Genomic DNA, 25,112 nt, shown 5'->3' on the forward strand with positions numbered 1-25,112 from the left:
AAATTGTTATATATCTATATATAAAACACATAAACACGCTAGCCTACTTTAAATTTAATGTAACTTATCGTAACGCAAGTCTCGCGGTTAGGCCATTAGATATTTTCTTTCAGCGGCTATAATCATGTCAGCAACGTTGAAATTCTGCTCAGCACTGCATATAAATAAACTTATAATATACATATATTATAAACAATCAGTAAATGGTAATACCGTTTCTCTCCAACGTGTTTTTATTTCATTTTTCTTGTATACATTTATATCAACTCACAGAAACGTAACATTTGTCTAGTCAAATAGACCTCTTTTATTGATGTACTTATCGGATTTATATTACATGTGAAAACGCATATAAGTCTCGCTGTAATAATTTCACCAAAAAAAGTTTATTCAGTTTTAATTGTATATACCTCAGGTATATATCACAAGAGTATTATGTGAATGTAAAAGTAATTGTATTAAAGAAAAAGGAATTTATAATAGAAAACTAAAGAAATATTAGAAATATTACTTGTCGTTTTCGTGGACGTTTTTGTACATAAAAAATGTTTTCCTATCTCTTTTTGTTACTGCGATACGTGAAAATTATTCGCGTTACACTGCTCGCTATATGTATATGCTTACGCTTTATGATTACAAATAGATACTGATATAGCTCATAGAACGTACTTGAGCAAATAGTGATCCTTGTGATAATAATTCATTTAAATAATAAGAAACAGAAACAGTAATATGTCGAGTCGGCTTAAATTAACAAATGACGATAAATACGCAACGCGAAATACTTGAGAACACACACTTGGTCAGCACTTGGTCGCTGATGACATTTATACGTTGCATTGTGGAATCATTGTTGCAATGTTGTTTCTAGAACTCTTCATTCGTTCGTACACATAATGTTTCAGTATCGAAATTGACCCTTTCTGCCCATTCCATTATGGTATACTCTCAGCGGCGCGTAATTTCCATTTCCATTCATTGCTATATTTGTAAAATTGTAAAAAAAAAATTATGAAAACGATGAAAATTAGAAACATAGCACGCGTTCGGAAACATCACAGTTCTCCATAATACATGCAGAAAAGGGTGGCATTTCTCGAGAAAATACTGCAGAACTGATTTTTTTCTCAGATCGTGATGTATTTCAGTTTATCGTTAAAACCAGAAAAGTCAGTTCTGAAGATTTCCGCGTAGATAAGATATATTATTAGGTAACACATAAATTACTCATGTTCTGAAGAATTTGAAAGATGTATAGAAAATTTTGAACATGTTCGATCACTTACTCAATTCGTAATCCCTTATGGCAGCTTGTAAAGCCAAAATTGAAGTTAGAAGGAGTACATTTAGGATTTTGATTAGCCTAGATACGCGCTATTAAAGCACCTACGCTTACCTTGCACGATTGTGGAGGGTTGACGAGGACTCTGGATGGTATGTGCATGACATCTCGGCTTCAATATTCCATGATACAATATGAAATATAGACTAGCAACGATGGCCGCTGCTACCGCCATACAACGAAACACGAATCTCAATGATTGTACGATGTCCTCGTCGCCGAGATTGATATAAGCACCGATGACGGATCCGAGACATCGGCCTATGAATTAATCAGGCAGAATCAATATTAATAATTCAGTTCTATTTGTTCGTTCTCTCATTGTCGCAGTTATAGATTAGAAACATACCGATGCAAAAGTGAGCTATCACAGGCCACGCTTGGGCAGTCACGGTCAAATGACGCGGTACCAAGTGTCTCAGATAGAGAATGGCAGTAACCCACATTATTCCTAAGGTGAATACTTCTAAAGCTTCCGAGATGAGAGACCACCAGGGATCAGATACGAGACTCAGTCCGATGAATCTGACCAAATTTATCAATATATAGTATTTATCAATAGAATTTTATACATAGAATAATACTCTTTGAAATGAATGACAAATGATAAAACCTAGCGACAAGATCTTGTTTCAGTTAAACTGACGATTATCAGACTGGAAAAAAAAACTTACCTACCTGATTATGTACACCGTAAAGGCAGTGATGAGAAGATTACTGTGTCCACAGTAATCAACAAGATGTTCAGACTTCCAGAGGAACAAGAACGCAGGTATCGCTCCGACGGTCATAGCGACTCCGATGGAAAGCTCATCGCCTCCTAATCTTTGCAGATGCCTGTATCAAAGAAAAGAAATTCTTAATATTTCAAACGAATGCATTATTCCTTCAATGATCTATCTTAACGAACTCTTACAAAGGTAGGTAGCTATCCATCGCGCTCCAAAAGGTTCCCATGACTAGCAGGACAAAGATCAGAGCGACGGTCTCGCTGCCGTACCTCTTGACAGCGCTCATTGGCAACGCCAGCATGCCGCTTCTTGTGTGCCACCACCATTCCGGTGGACTAAGGGGCATGCCATCCGCCGACAAAGCAACGATAGCCGCGAGGATCATCAATACAGCGTGTAGGACGAGAGGTAGCCAATAAGCCGGTCCGATGTTGCTCGTCAGAGTGCTCAGATAGCCGGTCAGTGGTCCTAGCAAAGCGAAACCAAGGGAGCCGAAAGCCAATTGGCGTCCTACGTCACCGCGACCACACGACGTCTCCCTTGTCGCAATCACCACCGCTGCGTCGATCAGGGCGACAGCGGTCGTCGGAAAAATATCCGCGACCGATCGCACAAACAGGTACATCCAAAACGCTGCTTCCGTCCAAACTCCGGTATATTGGCATCGGCTTTCCATCAGTACGCTACCTGAAACATCAACATTATCATCATAATATATTATCATATCGTATGTGTATATGTATATTATTATCACCGGTATAAAGGAATTGGATATTCTTTTGTTTCTCCGCTCAGGGTAGATATAAAATCGAATAGAGTATGAATGAAGGTGAATTTTTATCTCGGTAACTACCATGGTGGAATCAGAAAGGAATCCTTATTCCACCTTCTAACTACTGCAACAAAAATTATTATATCTATGCTGCAGTCACGTAAGTGTTAGAACGTGATTATTGCAGTAAAAATTTGATCTTGAGAATATATATTATAATATATATGTACGATATATATAAGGTGCGTCAAAATCCGGACAAATCGAACAATTTCTTTAAACAAAATGTTTTTAATGAAAAATTAAATATTACAAAAAATCCTTTTACATGGCACTTGGGAGATTTCTGTAAAGCACAATTATTCGATATATCTCCCATTAGCTTGAATGACGGCCTCTATTCTCGGTCTGAAGCGTTCGTACGCATACTGTAATGTAGCGCTGTCCATGCTGCTGACAAATGCTGCCTCAATAGCGGTCCTTAATGGCATCACATTGGGATGCCGAGACTTGTTTGCCGATCCTTCCAACTACGCTCCATATGTAGTAATCCAAAGGAATCTAGGCTGTTGGAAGACCAGAATGGGAGCCAAGGCGAGCAACTCGACTTGTCCTGGCAGCCTCAGAGAGCATCTGTCATATCTTCAATGTGTATGATTTGTATCGAAGATCCTCCTCGGCAATTCGATGCATTGTTGGCTCGCTTACATTAACAATGCTAATTTTTGCAATGATTGCTCTGGGTCATCCGAAATCAGCGCTTGAGTCCTTTCAACGACTGCGGGATGCGTTCTTTCGAGTGACTTCCTCGCTGGAACCTTCGTTGAACTATTCTAAAACCGTATATTTTGCTACGTCATAAACGGTTGATCTCGAGTATCCAAAGAACCGACTTATTTCCGTTGCTGAGCGCCTAGCGCAAAGGTCTTCAATAATCGCAGCTCTTCCATTAATCGCACTTGGTTTCAACATCGCGGCCATTTTGAGAATATAATTATTTACTAGAAGCATCAGGCTTTCTCGGACGCCAATAACAACCTCTGGCGGAGGCAATATAGCGGAAAATTTAAATTGAAATTTGTTCGGATTTTGATGACGCACCTTGTACACACACACACACACACACACACGCGCGCGCGCGCACGCACGCACGCACGCATATTTCAATACTATATTTCTAATCATTTAATCATTAAATTTAATAAGATTTGAAGATTCTGCATGAAACTTGATATTAAGTCTATATACAATTAGATCATTACCCGCGAGAGTATATGGATCGACCAAGTCGCATTCTACGGAGCAACTCTGATTGAATGGGGCCATGGAAGCTTCTAGTTTGTGTGGTATTCGACAGGCAAAATATTCGGCTACGGGATACGCGCACCATTCATCCTCGTTTTCGGGATTCAGTGCCTGTCCGAGGCTACCGTTTACTGGTAGCGTGCCAGAGTACTCTGTGTAAACGTGACAGACGACGTTATCGTTCTCGTCCTTGTAGCACATGTGTGGCGGCTCATGTTCGATCATGACGTAACGACGAGCTTTTTTTGTCTCGTCACGATTCTCCTGCAGGGACAATAACTTATGTAATTACCAAAAAGTTTTGTTTAAATCTAATAAAGAAAAAATAATTTTATTAAACGTATCTATCAGCTAATTTGTTACTTCGATATACATATATATATATACATATATATATATATATATATATATATATATATATATATCAGCATAAAATAACAAATATGTATTACAAATTTCAATAAATTAATAATAAGAATATGCTCGATCTTTCGATATCGTTCACTTCACTTACTTTTGCTGCAAGTTTCTCAAACTTTATTGGACGCATGTAATACGCATGTAAATCTATTTATAACTAGATATAAAACTTTTTATTTTATTAATTTATATTGTGTTAAATTTCTTACATTACAATAAAATGAATTAATTATTGAAATATCGCGTCTTGTACTGCATCGCTGTTTTACCTGCGCATAAAGTTCAGCATTATCCAATGGGGCGACGGTAGTCTCGCCACTGCCATCGAAAAGATCGGTTTCGACGTCGACGTTGCTTCGGAACGTCGTCGTACGTGCGGTCAGTTCCAAATGCCGTCGCCAGCCAGTTGGATAACAAGCGTAGGTACATTTTTTTAGCAGCATGGCACCCACGCCGCTATCATAATCAGCCCAGCGATGGCAGCCAAAGCGATCCTTGCATCTCTCTTGCCGTACCTATATGAGTTTAGTTAGAAAAGAGCTAGCTTTTATACCTAAATAGAAATCGAATACTCTATCGTTTCTCCCTCTACATCTATATATACGTACATATATTATAATATATAATTAAAATATTCTTCTGTAGATGTACGATTTCGATTTTTTCTTTTGTCTCTCTTTTATCCTTTTTTTAATTTTTCATCATATCTCACAGCTAGTAAGCATAATATGTATAAGCTTACCATCGCACCGCGCCAATCGCAATTGAACTTGAAACGCGGGCCTGCTCCGACTGGTAACGTGCGGTCCACCGCGGGAATCAGCATCAGCAGCGAGTAGAAGAGTGCCGAGAAAATACAAGCGACGGCGATCATCACGCGGAGGTAACGACCAGTTGACGATTTATCATTGGTGATCTGATGGCTGGCGAGCTTGTCGGCGATCGGTCCCGCTATCAGCGGCCCCAGTATCGCTACCGCTGGCGAGATCATCGACACGAATCTGACGTTTTCGATGCTTAGTCCCACCTTGGTCATGTGCAGTGGAAGAAACGGGAAGAGACAGCCGATACCTCAAGAAGAATAAAATCGTACATTATGCGATTGCGACAGAGAGAGAGACTATTAACTCATGCTTAAATTTCAACGACTGCAGGCAAAATACGCCGATCGATTGATGCTTACCTCCGAAAAAGATGAACAGAAGACACTTGAGCGATATGAGATTCATGTTGATGAGCTTCTTCTTCGGCAAGTCTTCCTCCGTGTCCTGATGCATCTTCTCCGTTGACGCCGTCGTCGCCATCGCGGACGCGAGTAGCCCGGTTTCTCTTATTATTCTCAAGAAGGATGGTGAGCGTGCAACCCGGTTGATCGGGAGCCGTCTACTATGCTGACTGATTGCCTATCTCCTGCATCGTCCAACCTATACATGAATATGCACGCTTAAGATTATACATCAAAGCCTAAGAATAATTATGGAACAAGCTATTTATAGCTATTTATAGCTATACTTTTTGGGATGGAGAGCGAGCAACATGTGCTAATAAACATAAAGCGGCATTTCGATTAATTAACATTAATAATTATGCTTAAAAGGATAAATCTTGTTCCTGCGTGGTAAACACTGGGGATTATGAAAAGAAATTTATTTATAGTAGAACTGCCCGGATATAAAACGGAATTTATTCCATTGCTATATATAATTGAGACTTATTGTTATTGTAGTTGTATACAGTTAGTCGTCGCTGAAAAATTGATTCCAACACGTCGGCGAAATAAAAAAAGCTTTACGAGTTCGATCGTCGACGAGGCAGGTCGTCATGCGAATCGGCCACGTGTACATACGCGTTATAGTAATCGGGCAGGAAGACCATTGCACCTTCACGCCGTTCACGCGCGTACGACCGGAGCCGGAACATCAAAGGCAATCCGTACGGATGTGATGTGACATATCGATCGACCCGTCTGCTGCACGTATGTTGCGTGCAGGTTCGTCGGTAGCGTACAAAGACAAACGACAATAATGAAAGCCGTTCCGTATCCATATTTGCACCTCTAGGCACTGATATCATTGGTATCATTGGTATCATTGGTACCGTGACAAATGCGTGCTTCGAAAGCAAATTGTCCAATATATGTATATGCCGAGTAGATCGCGATCTTCTAATGTGAACAAATAAGTACGCAAGCTTGTAAAAATCCTTCTCTTACGTTTTTAATTTTGCAATGTGCATATCCTAAACAACATCCTAATAGATATATTATTAGGATTCCCCCCTCCAAATGTACAGATAAAAAAAATTAAAAATGACTATCCTGTTGCAGATAAGATGAAAATGTGATTGTAAATAAGAATTGTAAGATTAATTGGCATTCGTTGAAGCGCAATTCGATTCGTCCTTGGATGAAAATTCACGCTTATTATTAGATATTATATTGGAAAAATCTTCCAGATTATTAAAAGCAGTAATTCAAGACAGTAGGTCGGCAATTAATATTCCATAGCATTCCATACGCCATGTTTTTTCATTCCCCGCAGCGCTCACGATAAAATCTTCATCGAGAGCGTTTGATATAATAGAAAGAGTATGCGATACCGAAACTTTTTCAACGTCACATCTGAAGCATAAAGAATAAAGAGAATAAGGGATTCGAGGCATTTTTCGTGCTTCTGTCGAGAAGTGTTCTATGTGTATATATACAAACATGACGATTATCCATGAATGAACAGCACGTGTGTATATCTTATGTGTGTTGAGAATTTGTGCCAAGGCAAACGCGCCTATACAATTATATGGATGCGCTTCTCAAGTATAATTGCCATATCAATCTTCCGATCCAGATGTAACAAATTCAAGGCATTCAAGATGCATGCATTACTTACTGCACTTACGTACGCAAGTGTGCGTGCATCGTACTTGCTGTGACGATCGATTTTTACTGAGCGCACGGCATGCCGGTGATACGCTAATTATAATATAACAAATTGCTCTGTTTTCCCGCAACTATGTCACTTTCATTGAAAGTCGACCTTTACAAATCTGAAGCTCTATTTTTGAAACTTTCATTTAATCAATAGAGCTCTCTTCTACCTCGTCCACAAAGTGGAGATACGTATACACATATACATAAAATAAGTTGCAATAATTCCAGGTTGCAATAATTTTGGTTAAAAAAATTAAAAATTTACCAAGTACTCGTAAATGAAAATCTGACATTCATTGTAAATTCAAATATAAAAAGTTATGTCAATGCGTGCGGTGCGCGCGCGCGCGTGTGTGCGTGCGTGCGTGCGTGCGTGCGTGCGTGCGTGCGTGCGTGCGTGCGTGCGTGCGTGCGTGCGTGCGTGCGTGCGTGCGTGCGTGCGTGCGTGCGTATGTGTGCGTGCGTGTGTGCGCGCGCGCGCGCGCGCGCGCGTGTGTGTGTGTGTGTGTGTGTGTGTGTGTGTGTGTATGTGTGTGTGTATGTGTGTGTGTATGCGTGGTTTAGTTCTTCGCGTAAAAATAACACACTATATATACTGCGTACAAAAATGAATTTACACAATGTATAGTGTTATTTTTACACCGAAAACTAAATTATACACATATATCATATATTTATTAACTATATTTAATTATTATAAAATTCTTTATGATTGTACTAACTTATCCTTAGTTCCTCATTGAATATAAACATATTAAAGAATTTCTTTTTTCTGCAGTCATTGAAATCACTTTTCAGTTTTTACGCACTTGGATTTACAATGTTTTCTTGAGGACTGATACTTCCGAGCAACCGCAAGATATTATAATCGATTCGTTTCTCATAGCTTTTCATCTATTTTCCTTTCACATTATTTCAAATATTTTCTTTCCGATTCTCACATACATTAGGTATCTCTTATTCAATATTATTTCTATTCAGGACTCAGCAAACATGACTTGGCACTGTTATATAATTTTTTTGTCATTATGCAGATGTCTCTGTTTTGTACAACAAGACAGTTTTATGGCGTAAATGAGATAGTCTGATATAAATATGATAATTTTGTTACATGTCTTTGTTATATATTTAGCATAACATAATTATGTAAATTAAATTACATTCATGTACCATTCTATAAGACATAAATACAAAATACATTTACAGCACAGTTTATTTTCCATAATGGAAAAAAATGTAAATTATATATGTTTGGTTACATCTGCAGTATATATATATATATATATATATATATATACTGTATACTGTAACTTTATAACTGTAACAGTTATATCACTAAAATTATGAGATCGTACTTTCCTATAAATTATATATACGGTCTTATTATATATTATATTATGAAATTAAGTTACATCGTAAACAAACTATCGAAATCAAAGTCTTAAACGACTTAGCTGGATCTTAAATGCATGTATGATTCTTATGTGAATTTATATACCGAATTTATACGACCGAATTTATATGAAAGCCATCGAGTTCATATTATCTTCCACCTATTTTAAATTTAACAATGTCATATACAAACAGACGTATGAGACTCTGATCTGACCTTTTGATAATAGTGGAGGATGATGTAATAAATGTGGATTGGTTTCAAAAAAAGACTTACTCGAGGAGATGCCTATTTTATTTGTTTAACCACCCACGATGTCATACCATATATAGTCTTTGATTGATCAATTTTATACTTTCACAAAATTCTATCAGAAAAATTCGGAAATGGTTGTGGAAGTACTTCAAAATAACGAATACCCGTTAAAAATGATATTTAAACAAATTAACTCGAGATTCAAAAAACTCCTTCTCTCACCAAGGGTTACACACAGAAATTTGCAAAGCAATGATCATGAAAATACTAATATGAAAAAATTCTTTATGTTTCCATTTATCCACGGTGTTACATAATTCGCCACACATATGATTAATAAAGTAGTCTATGCTGTGGGTTACAGATGCATTAACAAGTTAAACAAATTTATTAAAGTACATAAAGGCAAGAAAGAATTTTTTGATAACAACGTAGTGTATAAGATTTTATGTAATGATTGCAACTTCTTATGTGGGAGAAAACAGATTAGGAGAAAACTCAACACGAGAATAAATGAACATATTAATATAAAAAAATAGATTCATCCAGACATTCTGTTATAACAGAGCATTCGTTATATTATTAGGTGTAGTAAAAAGAAATCCATTATTTTTCCAATAGATGCGTAGACGAGGTACAGATTACTAAAGCCATCTATTGCAAAAATAATGGATTTCTTTTTACTACACCTAATATAATCATAGCTTTAATTGGAAGAATATTAAAATATTAGACTCAGAATCGAATTACAATAAGAGACTTATTTCGGAAACATTACATATAAAGAACATATAAAGAACAGGTTAATGGTATAAATTTAAAGAAAGATAGAGAATCTCTCGATTTATATGTTTGTTGAGTTTGTTAACAACAAAAACGTTAGCGAATAATTGGTCCCTTTCTCTTCGTCCGACACCGCCATATATAAGCAACAGCATTTGCGATTTATTGTCCGGTGAAGATCACATCATTGTTAAGAGAATTCAATATTACATGTTGCAAAGATATTGAGTTAAAGAAAGAAAGATTATGGGGAATAGGACCTTATATTTGCTATATCATTGTAAATAATTGCATTATTTTATGTGACAACTACAACCTTTTAATGGTTTTTTACGCTCTTTTTTAACAAGTAACTGTGTATTGCGACATTAACAATATTATCCTTTTAAACTTTAAAAAAATGTTTACGTTATGTTATACGATTTTGTTTAAATTCACAAATTATTATACTCATTTTATATAAGTCTGCGACATTATTTAATCTTTGTTTAACTTTACAAATTATTATAAAAATTCAATATGTTAATTCAATATGTACAACTCTGCGACACTTATTAATAATAGTTATAATTCTTATTAGCCGTTTATTCGCTCTGCATCACGTGGATGTTACATATATTTTTCATATATACTATCATCTTTAACTGGAAATAATGTTACTAAGTTATTGACTGGACTTTCTTTTCTGACTATACATTGATTACCCTTTCTCGCTGTTAACCGAAGAATTGATTTGAATCTACAATTTATATACGTTTTTTATAATTTAACTCAGTATAACATGTGGTTAAATTTGTAACATACATTTTTTGTAATATATGTAATTGTGAATGAGATGATCCGATTAATACATTTTTTTATATCATTACCGAAACTAATTTCTAAGTTTTTAATATATCTATATAAATTATTGTTTAGGGGTTTTTATTTCATTTATAACACGGCTGATGAGGACTTAGTATGGTCGAAACATTCCGTGAAATTATAATAAAAGAATAATAAAATTTACTGTTTACACCTTTCAGAGCTCGTTTATTGAAGTGATAGAAGCTCCTCATTTTATTGTTTGAAATTTATACGAGCGAATTATCTAATATATTTTCTATTGTAATTATTTATAATCAGTATAATTTAGCAAATAAAGTCTATTCAAAACATACATTAGGTTCTATATAGTTTGCTTCTATTATGCTATAGTTAAATATTTTTATGCAGTTAGATAATAATATATTTGATTATCATATCGATTTTTATAAATATAAGAATATAAAAAATAAGTATTTAACATCGATAAATTATTATCATTTCTTAACTAACAATAAGTGAATAAATATCAGCTATTATATGTATATATTATTTCGTTTCCATGTAATCCCCAAATATTGTATTAATAATATTAAATTATCAGCAGAGGCACGAAATTAATATAGGAATGATATAAACAATAAGAGGTATAAGTAACGTTAGCAATGACTCGATTACAAGCATGCGATTAGTTTAGCGTAAATGTTATTAGACTACCTTTCTAGATATCGTTCAAATCTTGGCGGCGATGCGATGCGTTTTTCAATAATTATTTTATAATTAATAAGACAATAATTAATAATTAATAAGAATATAGGTATGCGAAACAGTAAATAATAAATTGAACTAAAAAAATAAAAGTAAAATAACAACAAAAAAATTACTTTTTTGTTAAGATAAAACTGCAATCTTTTTATTATTTAAATAAAAAAATAGTTTTTATTTAAGAAAATTTATTGTTACGTATTAAAAATATATTTGTTTCATTTTAAAAAAGTTGCAAAACTATATAAATTATTTTTTTAATTCTAATAGCAGAAATAATCAAAAAAACTTCTTCAAATCAAAGAAATCGAGTCAATATAATAATAAATAATAAATAAATAACAATTTTACTCATTTGTGATGTCACAATGACAAATTTTGTATTGCATAAATGTTATGCATTTCATTTCAATACATATGATTATTATGTATCAATTCTGTCACCGTTTCGTATTTAAATCATATCATTATATGATTCGTATGTAAATCACTTATGTAACTATTAGGTAAAATGGGACGATAAATTTGAGAACATTCTCCGTAAATTCACGTAACTTTTGACATAACTGTTACGAGTCAAAAAATTACAATTACGTATGAGTTACATGTTTGAGATATATCTGTGTTTGCTGAGGGATTAAATATAGAGGAACAAGTGGGCGGTTGCGAAAACGGTCGCAATTTATCTTTGTGTATTCTTTTGTCTTTCTGTATTGATTACGTCGCCGTCGTAATTGTCGTCGTTACGACGAGTAAGCGTTACAAACTCGGTTACGTACCTAAGCTATCTCACCATTCTTTTAGCGCGGGCTTCTCGTCCTACGCCAACTCACATCACAATTAAACGTCCCGCCTCCTCTTCATTCAGTCGATCGGCACCATCCGCCTGGCAAAATTTTGCGCAATCAGCAACCACGGAAGTTAAGTAATATATGGACGAATTTTTGAAGAAACGAACTTTTTGAACTTGGGCGAAATCTTACATCGAATTATTTTTGTATCTTTCGCGTATACTACGTAATAAAAGAAATAGTCATCAACAAATGTTACTTAATAACTTTTATCTCTTTTTCTCTGCTTTATTCTATCTAATTTTGCAATGTTTTAAGATGTTTATTAGCATCATTATTTAAATAGACAATATAATTTGTAATGTTATTTCCAACTATAATTTATCATCGCGTTTTAAGTCCAACAATTCGAATCGGCGCGTAGGTTTATAGAACGGCAAAAAGATATTTATATAAATCTTGATATTATACTTGTAAATTTTATTAAGCATCAAGTCCACTTCTCGACTGAAAATATAATTCTCTCTCTTATTTAATTTATTCTTATCAATATAATTTCTATTTATATTTATTTATAATTTTATACTTGATTTATTTTAAATTTTATATGAAAGAGATAATTTCATTCGTATATATATGTTCTCGATGTGCGAGCGACCAGCATTTTTTCCCTCAATAGCTTGCTTGAAGTTATGGGCACAATTGATTGCAATTGCGACATTAATTGTTGTACTCTTATCTAGGGAATCAGTTTGTCGGTTTTGAAATGATTACGAAACAGACTAAAAGCGGACGATGTGTACGCTGGAACGGCATTCCTAGCTAGATTAATGACAGATTGCGAAAGCAACCTCGGACGTTTTGCTTAAAAAAGCAAATCTGTCGTACTCGCCTCTTATAAACGTGATGTCGACATCTCTCTCTCTCTCTCTCTCTCTCTCTCTCTCTCTCTCTCTCCCCCTTCTCTCTCCCCCCGCCCCTTTCTCTACAATAGCACTCGTCGTAAAATGGGACCTAAATTCTAGTCATGTGCAAGTTCTCTTCCTAGAAGACCAAACTGTTTATCAATATACATATTGTATATCCATATATCGATTACTTACTCTAATCTCAATTACTCTAATCACAAACTCCGTCCGTTTCGCTTCTACACCGAACAGTTTTAATCCTTGGCGCAATTTGCTACTATAAGTAAAAAAAAAGCTGCATACATAAAGATTTCCACGTATTTTTCACATGTATTTTATGATTGATGGCTATAAATAAACGTTTATAAGTGACTAGGTGAGTTTCATCTAATCTAACTTTATATCCAATTCCGCAATACTGCAATAGACGAAAGTCATTAAGTCTGTATGTATCACAAGCGCAATACTACAAAATATTAGTCTAATATATCTTTCCCGCATTTATATCAATAGACAACTTTTTACGAAGCATTTTAAATCGTCGTACTTTTATAAATAATAAACCACTACTCATCCTTCGATTTGCAGTTTTCTGTGTTTTCTAATTTTTATACATACATATGTGTATATGTATGTATACATATAATCTGTCTATACAAAAGAGATTTAATTAATGTTTAAATTTTACGAATCGCTTGAAGAAAAATTGCATTTATTTGGAATTGAAGTTCGGCCAAGGAAATTTGATGTATGCGAGACTGCAATGTCCTGCACAAATGCAACAACTGCGCATTAATTTCGGAGCAGTGTCCAGAAAGTGTAAGGTTTCTTTCCTTCCTTATACCTTACAGCTAATAATCTAGGTAATACACAAGTGTCCTCCGTCAGACTGCTAGCTGCGTTACGTCACCGATAGAACAGGTCCGCTCCGCAGTTACGTCTGCAATATCCAGCTTCGTATCGTCACGAGCCACTGAATATCTTACTTACCGTTGAATATCTTAAAGATCATGATGTATAGTTTGAAGTCGCTAAAAATAGTTGTTACGCGACTATCATATACATTTAAAAACCCAACGGGCAAATATACCTCTTCAGTAACCGTCAATCAAAAACATTTCTGATTGTTTCCTCAGAACACGAATGCATTAACGCAATGCATGGGCGATCATAAAAATTATCGTTCATTGCATCGCTGAATTTTCCTTCCTTTGTACGGTCAGGACAAAAGACATTAATTTACGCATCTTAATTAATATTATACTTTATAGATTGGAAGGATATACTTAATTTGGACGGACGCGGACGAGTTGCATCGCAATCGTCTCGATGCATCGCATCTCGCCGAAATCGAGGAGACTTTTTTCGCGATGGCAAGTAAAAAAATTTTCCCCTTTCCTTCATGAGCGAAAAAAAGCGGTCGCCTCTTTCTCATCTATAGTATTATCCATCCTCTCTCTCACACACACACACACACACACACACACGCGCGCGCGCGCGCGCGCGCGCGTATGACACGTACGACAATTTGGACGACAGTTATTCACGCACGATTGTCCTCATTTTCTTAATTTCCGATAATGCAATGGAGGGATTAAAAAAGAAAAAAAGGGGGAAAAAATCGTAAAACGCAATTTGCTCTTCTTCACACGCAGGAACGAAAGTTTCCTCTTCAATGGCGAGGCGCGAGAATGGCGAGCCCTTGGCCCGGCCGAGAAAGTGGCCCGGCCCGGCAAAATTAAACCTTTCCAAAAGCATGCAGTTGATCGCGTACGTGCATACGAGATCAGGCATGCTTCGATTCTCTAAATATAGCCTGTTTTATTACGGCCCACGCCACGGTTCAATTGCGCGCACGTGCTGTGCAACTAAATGAAGCGTGAGAAATCGCGACTACGAATGCGTAACCGTTGTTCGTTGACGCCTCAAAATAATACAGCAAGTATTTTGTAAATATAAATAAATAAAGCCGATGGCAGCAATGGCAGCTGCAAGCTGGATTAGATTATCTTGCCACCGTATATTGGCTGTGGCCAGTCAATCCAGATAGCAGCAATCCAGTAAGAAAACAAGCCATCGGCTTTAGTATTATATATATATATATATATATATATATATATATATATATATACATACGCTATTATCATGCATCAATCTTTACTTTCTTCTTTTTCTGACAGATGGAACGTGCGAAGAATTTGTGGGATACGAATAAATATAAATTTCTTTTAGAATTACAAAACGATCGAACCTAATATAATAAACCATCAGTGACTATACATATAGTATAATATGTATACATATAGTTTGCCCAAAATCGAGTACCGGCAGAGCAATGTCCACATGAGAAATCGATCGTAAGAGGCTCCGCACAATAAAGAAATAGAGAACAGAGAATAAGAATTTCAACCTATCAGAAATTGTGTATTGTGGAATATATAGTTTCTGATAGGTTGAAATTCTTAGTCTCTGTTATTTGTTCCCTGTTCCTTTTATTGTGCGGAGCCCCTTCGATCGTTACATGAGATAAGACTCACGGGGGGGCGCGCGGGTATTTTTCTCAAGCAGATCCTCTACTAACTATACTTACTTCCTGTTGCAGCTATCGCCTATCGTTTACTGCACATACACTTATAATCACGCGTTACAAACAATCGTCGCCATCTTGCGCGCGTTCTCATCACTCATCAGGTCGTCGCGCAACACGCAAACGCATGGCTATTACCAGAGATTTCTCTTTGCTATTACTCTTATTACGTATACCTACATATGTATCAGTGCCACTATATACAATAAAAGTATGTGTTATGTGTATGTACATGTACATGGAAATGTACGCAGCGCCGTGTCATCGCGCGCGTGCGTGCACGTAGCCTTTCGCTGTTCCCGCGGATAATCTAACGTGCGACTCTCAAAATTGGGTTAATGAAATTGTAGAGGAAGGGAGAAACTATACCAGGGCATGAGCTCACCCGATGACGATCGCACGCCGCCCTTTCCAAGTTTCCACGGACGTTCCGTCAATTGTGAAATCGCTTCGTTCGGTACGACTTCGTTCAGTACTCAATACTGTACGAGTCGATTTCGCACAGCAATCGCATCAGTCAGCAGCACTAGAATAATTTTTATATTGATACCATATTTTTTCCCCTTTCTTTCTTTTTTTTTTTTAATATCTTTGATAGTTTTACGAGGCTCGCCTCTCTCGTAATTCTAGCACGATGGACGTGACACTTCGGACGGGGCGTGCAAGTGAAGATACGAGATTACTTTTTTCTCTTTCCTTACGAATCGAAAATGGAAAATTCGCATCGACGACCAGAATGAGGATTTGTAACGTATTTGTAATGATGTGCGCGAATATATGTGCACGCGTGTGTTGGGATATATATATATATATATATATATATATAGGAATGGAGGATTTTAATATTTGTTATTGATATACTTGTGCGAGCGTACGTGCGTAAAATACTTTAGCACAATTGGATTTTCAGAAAATGAAGGAGAAATTCACATATGAATCGGGAGGGAGGGGGAGGGAGGGGGAGGGAGAGAGAAGAGAATGTGAAAAGTTAGCGCAAAGATTTTTATCTACAATGTTTACATCATCTGTTTCGGATGTCACTCGCACATTCTTGGAAGAAACATAGGGTGACATCTTTACGATCCTCCAGATTCGCCGTGTCGTAACGTTGACAACCAGAATATAGATCGGTCTATCGTATATCTACTACTCTATATACTAAGCAAAGACATTAGGTCGTCCCAAGATCTTTCTTTTCCAAATCATCAATTTTAAGAAAACAGAATATGTACATCGAGTGATTTTAGCTGCCACATGAAAATATCGAAATAAAGCAAATAATTGCATAAATTGTATTCGATATTTAAAACAAAAGCGGTTTCTTAATCCTTTGTCAGCAACGTGAAATTTTAATCCTTTCGTCCGTAAGTTTTAAATTTCGAACTTTCCCAAGTCTTTGAACTTGAGTGTAGATTTTTATATTGTTCCTAATGATAGTAAAATCTGAAAATATTTTTACTATTTGTATTTTATTTATTATTTATAGATTTTAATTTATCTATCAGAATTTACAATAAAAAAATAGAATGTTAGTAAAAAAATAACCTTTAAAATCCAACATTGCCGGCGGAAGGTTAATATAGGTATATCCTCTAAGAGAGAGAAATACACGGAAACGAAACAGACAATTTATATTTTAACTAACGTACCGGAATTATGCTATTCGGATGTCATGCATGTAAATAGATGGATAGTTGGATACAGAGTGTACAGATACACAAGAACTATTTTTACTCATGAATATCATCCACTGTTTTACACAAGTTGCCACGCAGATGCAGGAGCATATTGTTCCCGCAAAACGCTAAACACCAACACCAAATGGTAGAAATCTGCAACCCTATAGATATACATACATATACCGCTACTACTAAATCAGTGATTCAATTGAGAAACAGCAGCCGTGTGAGACAAATTTTGCGATCGATGAAAATATAACTCGTTCAGACTGTGCGCGTTGCACGATCGAGCAACTAATTCCACCTCATCAATATCCTTCCCTTCTTGTATCTCACGATGCCTTTAGGCTGCATCAGTGCATCATCCCTCCCCCCTCCCCACTCCCACGGATGATGGTGCTTAGGGTGGAATCGCGACGGGGAAACTTGTCTTCTCTAGCAGACTTCTATACATATAGAAATGGTTATATGTATAAATATGATACGCCGAATAATCATCTGATTTTGTGTGATATATTGTAAAACCATTTATTTTTATTGTATCACTGTTAAATTTATTAATTATTAGTTCATTATATATATGAAAAAAAAACACTTTAAATGGTAATTATTTGAAAAAAGACGAATTTTGTTAAAAAAAATGTCTACTTTGAAGCTCGATATCTCTGCAAGTATTAATCGTATGGAGTTAAATTTAGGTTTATTTTTTTCGGGTAAGATGATCTATTTGAAATTATCTTATGCCACTTTGAACTCTCCGATGCACTCAAAACGATGTAGATGTAGAATCTTAATGTTAAGAAACACCTGTTTATAATTTTTTCCTTTTGAAAAATCAAGTTCTGGCGATTGGCCTACTTACGTGCGGAATCCGACGACACGCGAGTCGCGTGTTTCGATCTGTTGAGATTTTGAAATTTTCATGAATACATTAAATTGATTAAGCAATAAGCCACGAAACAAAATTAGATGTTGTAATATTATTAATTTTAATAATTAATTTTAACGTTAAAATTTCAACAACATTAAAATTAATTGTATCAATTTTAATGACATTAAATTAAAGAGGAACTGTGTTAGTACACATTGTGATAAAACTTGCGGCTGGAAAAGTTGGAAAGCAAGCCTTACGCAAATGCAAGTATTGCCTCTGTGATCGACCGTAGAAAAACTTTTTAGCATAAGAAGAGGAAATTATCTTACAGTCAGAACTTTCGCCAGCTCTATATTATTTCTCGCGATTATTCGTGCGGTAAATGCGAAACAACAATGCGACAGCTTATTCAAAACGATCAACACGCTCACACTTTACGCTCTTAATTCCATTAATCCGCACGCGATGGATATTATCATCGCGTCGAAAGTTTTGATTCGTGAAATAAATGAAGGACTCCGCGGAATCGTGCTGTCATCATAATAAGAACTAAGACCGCTAAAGATGGCAGTACTTTTTTGATAACCGAGATTTCACCTTCATTATTCCGCCAAGTTTCATAATGATGATGCCATCGCAGCACGAGATCACCGACGACATCGTGATTCTTACTACGTACGATGTATATATAAAGACATTCTCCTCGTGGAAGCGGTCGATTCAATTAGTAATTCAAACATATTTGGTATGCATCAAAAATTCTTTCCATCTTGACTCTCTATTGCGAGGTTCAGAAAAATTATATCTCGCAAATAAAAAAGAATATATATATATATATATATATAGATATATAAAATGCGATAGATAATAAAATATTAAAGAAGCTAAAATATTAAATGAGCAAAAAAAAATCCTACTTATAGAGTCACTGATTTTCTCTTAAGCAGATAGAAATACATTGTTGAGAAGGAGGAGGGACAACAGTTAAATTCTAACGATAGCTCAAAATTCAATCATCGCGATATTTATTGTTGCAAAAAGTTGTTGTGTAGGTTTAACTAGAAATTGCTCCATTTTGCCTCGTCACTGTTTTTCAGTTCGATCGCATACACGCGGTATCAATAACGCACGGTCGATGCTGCGCGCTGTTTATTTTCTCCGGAGGTAAAGACTAAAGCGTACAGGATGCCCGGGCATGTATTTGCCACGAATAACGGAACCACGGTAATGTCGGAGTACAGGCAAGAGAAGAGCGGGAAGAGAAAGGAAGGAGGGAAGGAAGGAAGGATGAGGGGGGAAGAGAGAGAGAGAGAGAGAGAGAGAGAGAGAGAGAGAGTTGCGAGAGACGCGAAAAGCGACCGATAGAAACAAGGTATCTAGCCTAGATATCTGAAGGAACTGAAACCAAGAACTTGTATAAGACTCCGTAATGTCCATTTTGCGATTTTACGTCGATAATGTGACTTTAATGCTTGATAAAAATATTGATAAGCAGGATAACATGAAAGACTCTATTTAGTGCAGAAACGAAATAAGCTCATTATTTGTCGAATTATTCATAAAATCTATTTCAGAGACGATTTCGTACATTTTACGTAACGCGCGGTACGGGCGCAATTCATTTTTAATATTGTAATAATAATCATTAATAATATATTCTGACAATTCGTGTCTAACCGAATTCTTCAAATTCACTCAAGACTGTGCTACGAGGATATTTGAGTAATTTCTATTTTGGACGAGAGCAATTATTTGTGAACGTGAAGGCTTTATCGCCCGTATATGGTAAAGGAGTATAGATATCTACTTGTCGAAAAATGGTTACCCTTCACAAGTCGCAAGTGAGTGCATTTACCGTACAACCAAGTAAATAATACCTATATAAGGCGAGCAAACGTGCTGCGAGGCAAACATTGCACTCGCCGCTCGCGTTACGCGCGAAGTGACACACACACACACACGCGCGCGTGCGCGCGCGCATACACACATCAAGCGTTAATTCCGTTCACTGCCCATGCCCGTACCACTGCGTTGGTACAATCAACAATGGCACACTATAAGCACTGATACACAGTTACACACGCCATGGTACATATGTGTTAGACCGGGAAGATCTCGTGAGATAAGGAGAGGATGGCGCACATAATAGAACTGACTTGCAACAGTGCGCAGGTCGATTCGATCGGTTCGATCGAGATATCTACTGGAGGAGTGATACTTGAATAGTTATACTCGAGTGACTGTAACTATGACATGTAAATAATCAATGTCACGCATTCGCATTATTGATGCATTGACGCTTCTCGTAAGAGTAATACAACACACACAAGTGTTTCCGTACGAAGAAAAATATTTGATCGAATCAATTGCAGGAATTGTGATGGAAAATGAACGATCCAGAATTCTAGTTAAGTTTATTAGATTTTTGGTTAAGTTTATTAAAATTTTGGTTATTTCAAATAGAATATCAATTCAACTGAATATTTTTTTTCCGTGCGATTTTAGAGAAAGCAGACAAAAGCGCGTGAACTGGAAAGCATCGTAGGCGAAAGTCCGATTAAGGATGTATCGCAGGTGTACAGTCTCTGCAAAAATGACTGAAATTACAAATTTATGTAATTTTCCGTATGAATGTTATATATTATTACATACATACATGAAACGGTTCAATAAGATCAATATTTATATTTGACAATACAATTTTATAATGTGCAGAAAATTGTTTTATTTGTTTTAATTATTTGTTTCAAAACATCTACCTCTTATTAAAATAATTTTTGATCCAAATTCTAAATCATCGGCAAACTTTTTGTTTATTTACTTGCAAATATAATATCTGTAATTTTTTTTCTATTAAAAAGTATATAGGTATAATACATTCTTAACTTACAGTGGCACATAGAAATACATAAGCAGTAAGAAATGCGAATAGTAAACAAATCAAAATTTTTTTATTTACTATAATGCGTTATTCCCTTACGTTTCTCGATTCGTTTATTTATTACTGAGTTAGGTACGTCTTACTACTTGGGTTTTTTTATGAGTTAACTTTAAAAAAGGAGAAAAAAAAAGAAAGAATATATATATATATATAGTCGCGACTCCTGTGTATACCCGTTACTTCCTTGATCGCCTTCAAGTTAAATGATTCTCCAAATATCCCGCTTTCGTCGATGGGACTAGATGGTAGTGATGGTACCTCCGTACCTATAATGTGCTCACCGATCGATACGAACTCTATGTATCATTCCTCTGTAATTCAGTCTTGTATCGCGAAGGCTTATATTGCGAAATATAAGCCAGCGTCAAATCATATGGTCGAGACAAATTAGATTCTAAAATCATCGCCAATTGCCAAATTTCTATATAATACTTTATTTCAGCAAGAATAATGTATTGTGTTGTCACTACGTTCATTGTACATAGATCGAGTCTTTTATGAATCGGCATTCCCAAACTTGGGAATTGTTTTGACAACAGAAATTCTCTTGGTAGCTTATATGGACATAATAACGCGCGTCTTACGATGCGAATGCGCGACGAATCACAAGTGATTATAAGTATATAAACATTATAAGTATATAAACGATCAAGAGAGACAGACAAGTGACCGGAAAAAATCTGTAAACAGTGTTGGCGCGAATTTTTGAGGTTTGCTCGAGTATAGGTCAAAACCAGGCGCAAATCTATCGCAATCTAGCGCGGAGGAGAATAATAAATGATGCAAACGAGAGAAACATCATATCATTCATTGGGCAAAGCCCAGATTCAATAGAGCATAAGCTACATGATTACTTGACTACACGTACGAGACTTGGATTAATATCCAAGGACTCGGTTTGCTGGAACGAGCTAACGCGACGTTAAAATCAGTTAAAATTAAGCGCATCGATGTCCAGCTGGTGAGGATTAGTGATCGCGCACATATAGTTTTAATATCTTGGCACTATTATGAGCGTTGATTAGACGGACGTGCGTGTTATTCAGTCTTTCGACAACATGATCTCAAACGTTGAGATTAACTGAGGGGGAAAAAACGCTGCGTAGTGCGTATCGTTATATGAATATGTATATACAGTCTTGTTGATCGCAATTAAAATACGCATTTCCATTTAATATCGCAATAACCCAAGCAAAACGTGAAGTCGCTATAACATCAAAATGGCGTCAAAATGGCTCCTAAATGTTTATTAAATATCTTGTCGATGCAATCAAAGTACATTTTAAGCGAAAATGATGTTATAATTATTGTATTGCTTGAAACATGTTTGACGAGGGAAGGCGATCGAAATAAACTGTAGGTCGAAAGTCTTTGCGCCTGCGGAGAATGAATTTAATGAATTTGTTGAAAATAATTAACGCGAGCTTCAGTCGAAATACGAGTATAAAGCAGGTCATCCGAACGAAATGAATGAACGAGCAACAACATTGATCGAATGATGTCGCTTTGATACCTGGTTGCTATGATCAATGATCGTTGCTCGCTCGCCGAGCTCGTTCGTTGGTTTGATCCTGAAAACTAAGTTGCGAGATATTTCATCAACGAGACAACGTTAGCCCTTGTTAAAGGAAATTCCGATTTTCCCACGATGAATTGATCCTGTCGCCGCAGTTGAACATAAAACGACTTGCGCGCGCGAATTTCTTTTTTACAAAAGTGCCGATTTAATTTATTCGCAAGATTAATGCTATATCGTGTAAAAGCAAAAGATCACGCGATCTTGAAACTTGAAAGTATCTCGCAAATTGGAATTTTGCCAAAGCTTCGCACGTGATTAAACGCAAGACCCTATCTATTCTCGAGCGTAGGCTTCTACAGCATAGAAAAATGATGTTTATCATGAATTATCGTTTCAATTCATCAGATTACAAATTCGATGTTATCTTTGTTACGAAGAAGCAGGAAGGTCAATTAAATAAGATTAGGATGCGCTAACTCGCATTAGTAATGACCAGCCCTTCGGATCAGTCACACACCAGTTAACCAATTGTAATTGACGATATTGCTCTAATTCTTCATCTCGAGGCTGCACCCATGACGTAAATAGAGGAGAGAAAGATTAGTTGATCGCTAACCCATATTTATACGTACATATATATATATATATATATGTGTGTGTGTGTGTGTGTGTGTGTGTGTGTGTGTGTGTGTGTGTGTGTGTGTATATATATATATATATATATATATATATACTAGGCCCTTTAAGGTCAATTGTACCGATTGCACCGATTGCTCGGCCACCCTGGTCTCTATCTCTCGCTCTTCATTTTTTTTCTCATCCCGTTCCGTCCGGATAACAACGAGAGCTAGCGTTATGCCGGCGAAAAGCGAACACGGGTGTAACGGTAACCTACATCGCACAGTGCAACCAACCCTCTCCGGGGTCACAGAGGTGCAACCACTGCAACCCCCGAGAGGTAAGCGCACGGAGCACTCGCACTCGCACTCGCGTCACTTCGCTTCGCTTCATGTTGCATCCCTTCGGCGAATCTCTATAATGTAATCTCTGTAACGTACGCACGTAGGAGGACAGAGGGAGAGACGTAATTAAACAATTTCTGATTTACTTACTAACTTACGATCCGGAAGCGACGGTACAATGTGCGCACGTACGAGAAGGCTCCTGTCGATTCTCACGACAGATTATAAAAGATGAAGGTAGGGAAGAAGAGGGCGAGGGAGAAGAGTGACGACAAGTAGACGGTGGGCGATCACGATTCACGAGATTGTATCACTATTCGCTGGACGCGTATACGCAGCACCGCGGCGCGCATTACGCACACCACCTCAGACCGATACTACTTACACCAAGTCTGGCGAGCGACTGTCGGACTGTGTTCCTGTTGCTTTGCATCCCGGCGATTCGCCACCCCCCCGGCTCCCGGCTGCCGGCTCGCGCATCGCGGCACCGGCTCGGCTCGTCAATGCGAGGTGGCTCCGTACGGCGTACTTACGTACATTGACGCGGTACCCAACTACCCAGTACCCACGGCCACGCGTATATACGAACGTGTGCAGGTGTGCATGCCACCTCCTCGCCTCCTCGCCTTCCCGCCTCCCGACCTCCCGGCCTCCGCCGTCTTCCGGCTCCAGGACGACACACACGCGCACACACACACACACACACTCTCTCTCTCTCTCTCTCTCTCTCTCTCTCTCTCTCCCCGAGCCGCGCATGTTACATACCTTCGTGTATCAACACTATCAACCCCTCTATCCTGGCTATCCTTCTGTTCCTCTTCCTCCTTCCTCTCATAGCATCCTCAATTATGCGATATCTTTTTTGATTTATGATTCAGGCGCCTTGGGGCGCGATTTGAATGCCGTCGTAATTAAAGTCTACAATGAGATTTTTAGGTATAAAATTTAGGTATTAAAGCTTTGCACTAAGCCGTATAAAATTGATCAATTATAGTCAAGTATTCTCCTCATATTCCATTATACCTAATTGATCAGTTTCTTACAGCTTCGAATTTAAAGCTTAAATTTTACGTCTTAAAATTTCATTATAGACGTCGCTTTACGGAGGTGCTCTGACTTCTGAAATGCACTCTAAGCCAACGTCGATTAATCGACGTTTAAATTAATTATCCTCTTCCTTCCAGGCATTATATACCGATTTTCATTCATCTATTAACAGTTTCATTGATTAGAATCAACATCGGTTTCGACAGAGTTACAATAAATTAAAAAAAATATATTAAAAAATTAATATATTGCGGAAGAATAAATATTGCCTACGAGAAAGGAATAGAAAATGATAAACACGAGAAGGT

The 25,112-nt window shown here is 36.8% G+C and overlaps 1 protein-coding gene and 1 long non-coding RNA gene across 8 annotated transcripts; one reads left to right on the forward strand and one right to left on the reverse strand.

Annotated features, from left to right (window-relative positions):
- Positions 1 to 215: 215 nt before the first annotated feature.
- On the reverse strand, positions 216 to 24,273 carry LOC105147601 (uncharacterized). 7 transcript variants are annotated; one of them, XM_011058739.2, is made up of 13 exons: positions 23,908 to 24,273; positions 12,276 to 12,382; positions 5,754 to 5,994; positions 5,313 to 5,641; positions 4,840 to 5,085; positions 4,665 to 4,685; positions 4,108 to 4,414; positions 2,259 to 2,760; positions 2,021 to 2,179; positions 1,692 to 1,867; positions 1,397 to 1,603; positions 1,287 to 1,310; positions 216 to 981 (listed from the first exon to the last, which is right to left on the reverse strand). In XM_011058739.2, exons 3-13 carry the CDS (start codon positions 5,872 to 5,874, stop codon positions 902 to 904), a joined length of 2,172 nt encoding a protein of 723 aa, XP_011057041.1. In that variant the 5' UTR covers positions 5,875 to 5,994; positions 12,276 to 12,382; positions 23,908 to 24,273; the 3' UTR covers positions 216 to 901. The 7 variants fall into 7 exon arrangements, with proteins under 7 accessions (XP_011057041.1, XP_011057039.1, XP_011057042.1 ...); XM_011058737.2 differs by lacking the exon at positions 12,276 to 12,382 and adding an exon at positions 16,168 to 16,308; XM_011058740.2 differs by lacking the exon at positions 12,276 to 12,382 and having other exon boundaries at positions 24,143 to 24,273.
- Positions 16,539 to 21,054, forward strand: LOC147906534 (uncharacterized). The gene is made up of 2 exons (XR_015548376.1): positions 16,539 to 20,742; positions 20,841 to 21,054. It is a non-coding gene; the product is annotated as an uncharacterized LOC147906534 (long non-coding RNA).
- Positions 24,274 to 25,112: the final 839 nt, after the last annotated feature.

The sequence above is a fragment of the Acromyrmex echinatior genome, unplaced genomic scaffold, assembly GCF_024713525.1.
Source record: "Acromyrmex echinatior isolate Ae372 unplaced genomic scaffold, ASM2471352v2 Scaffold22, whole genome shotgun sequence".
Taxonomy (NCBI): domain Eukaryota; kingdom Metazoa; phylum Arthropoda; class Insecta; order Hymenoptera; family Formicidae; genus Acromyrmex; species Acromyrmex echinatior.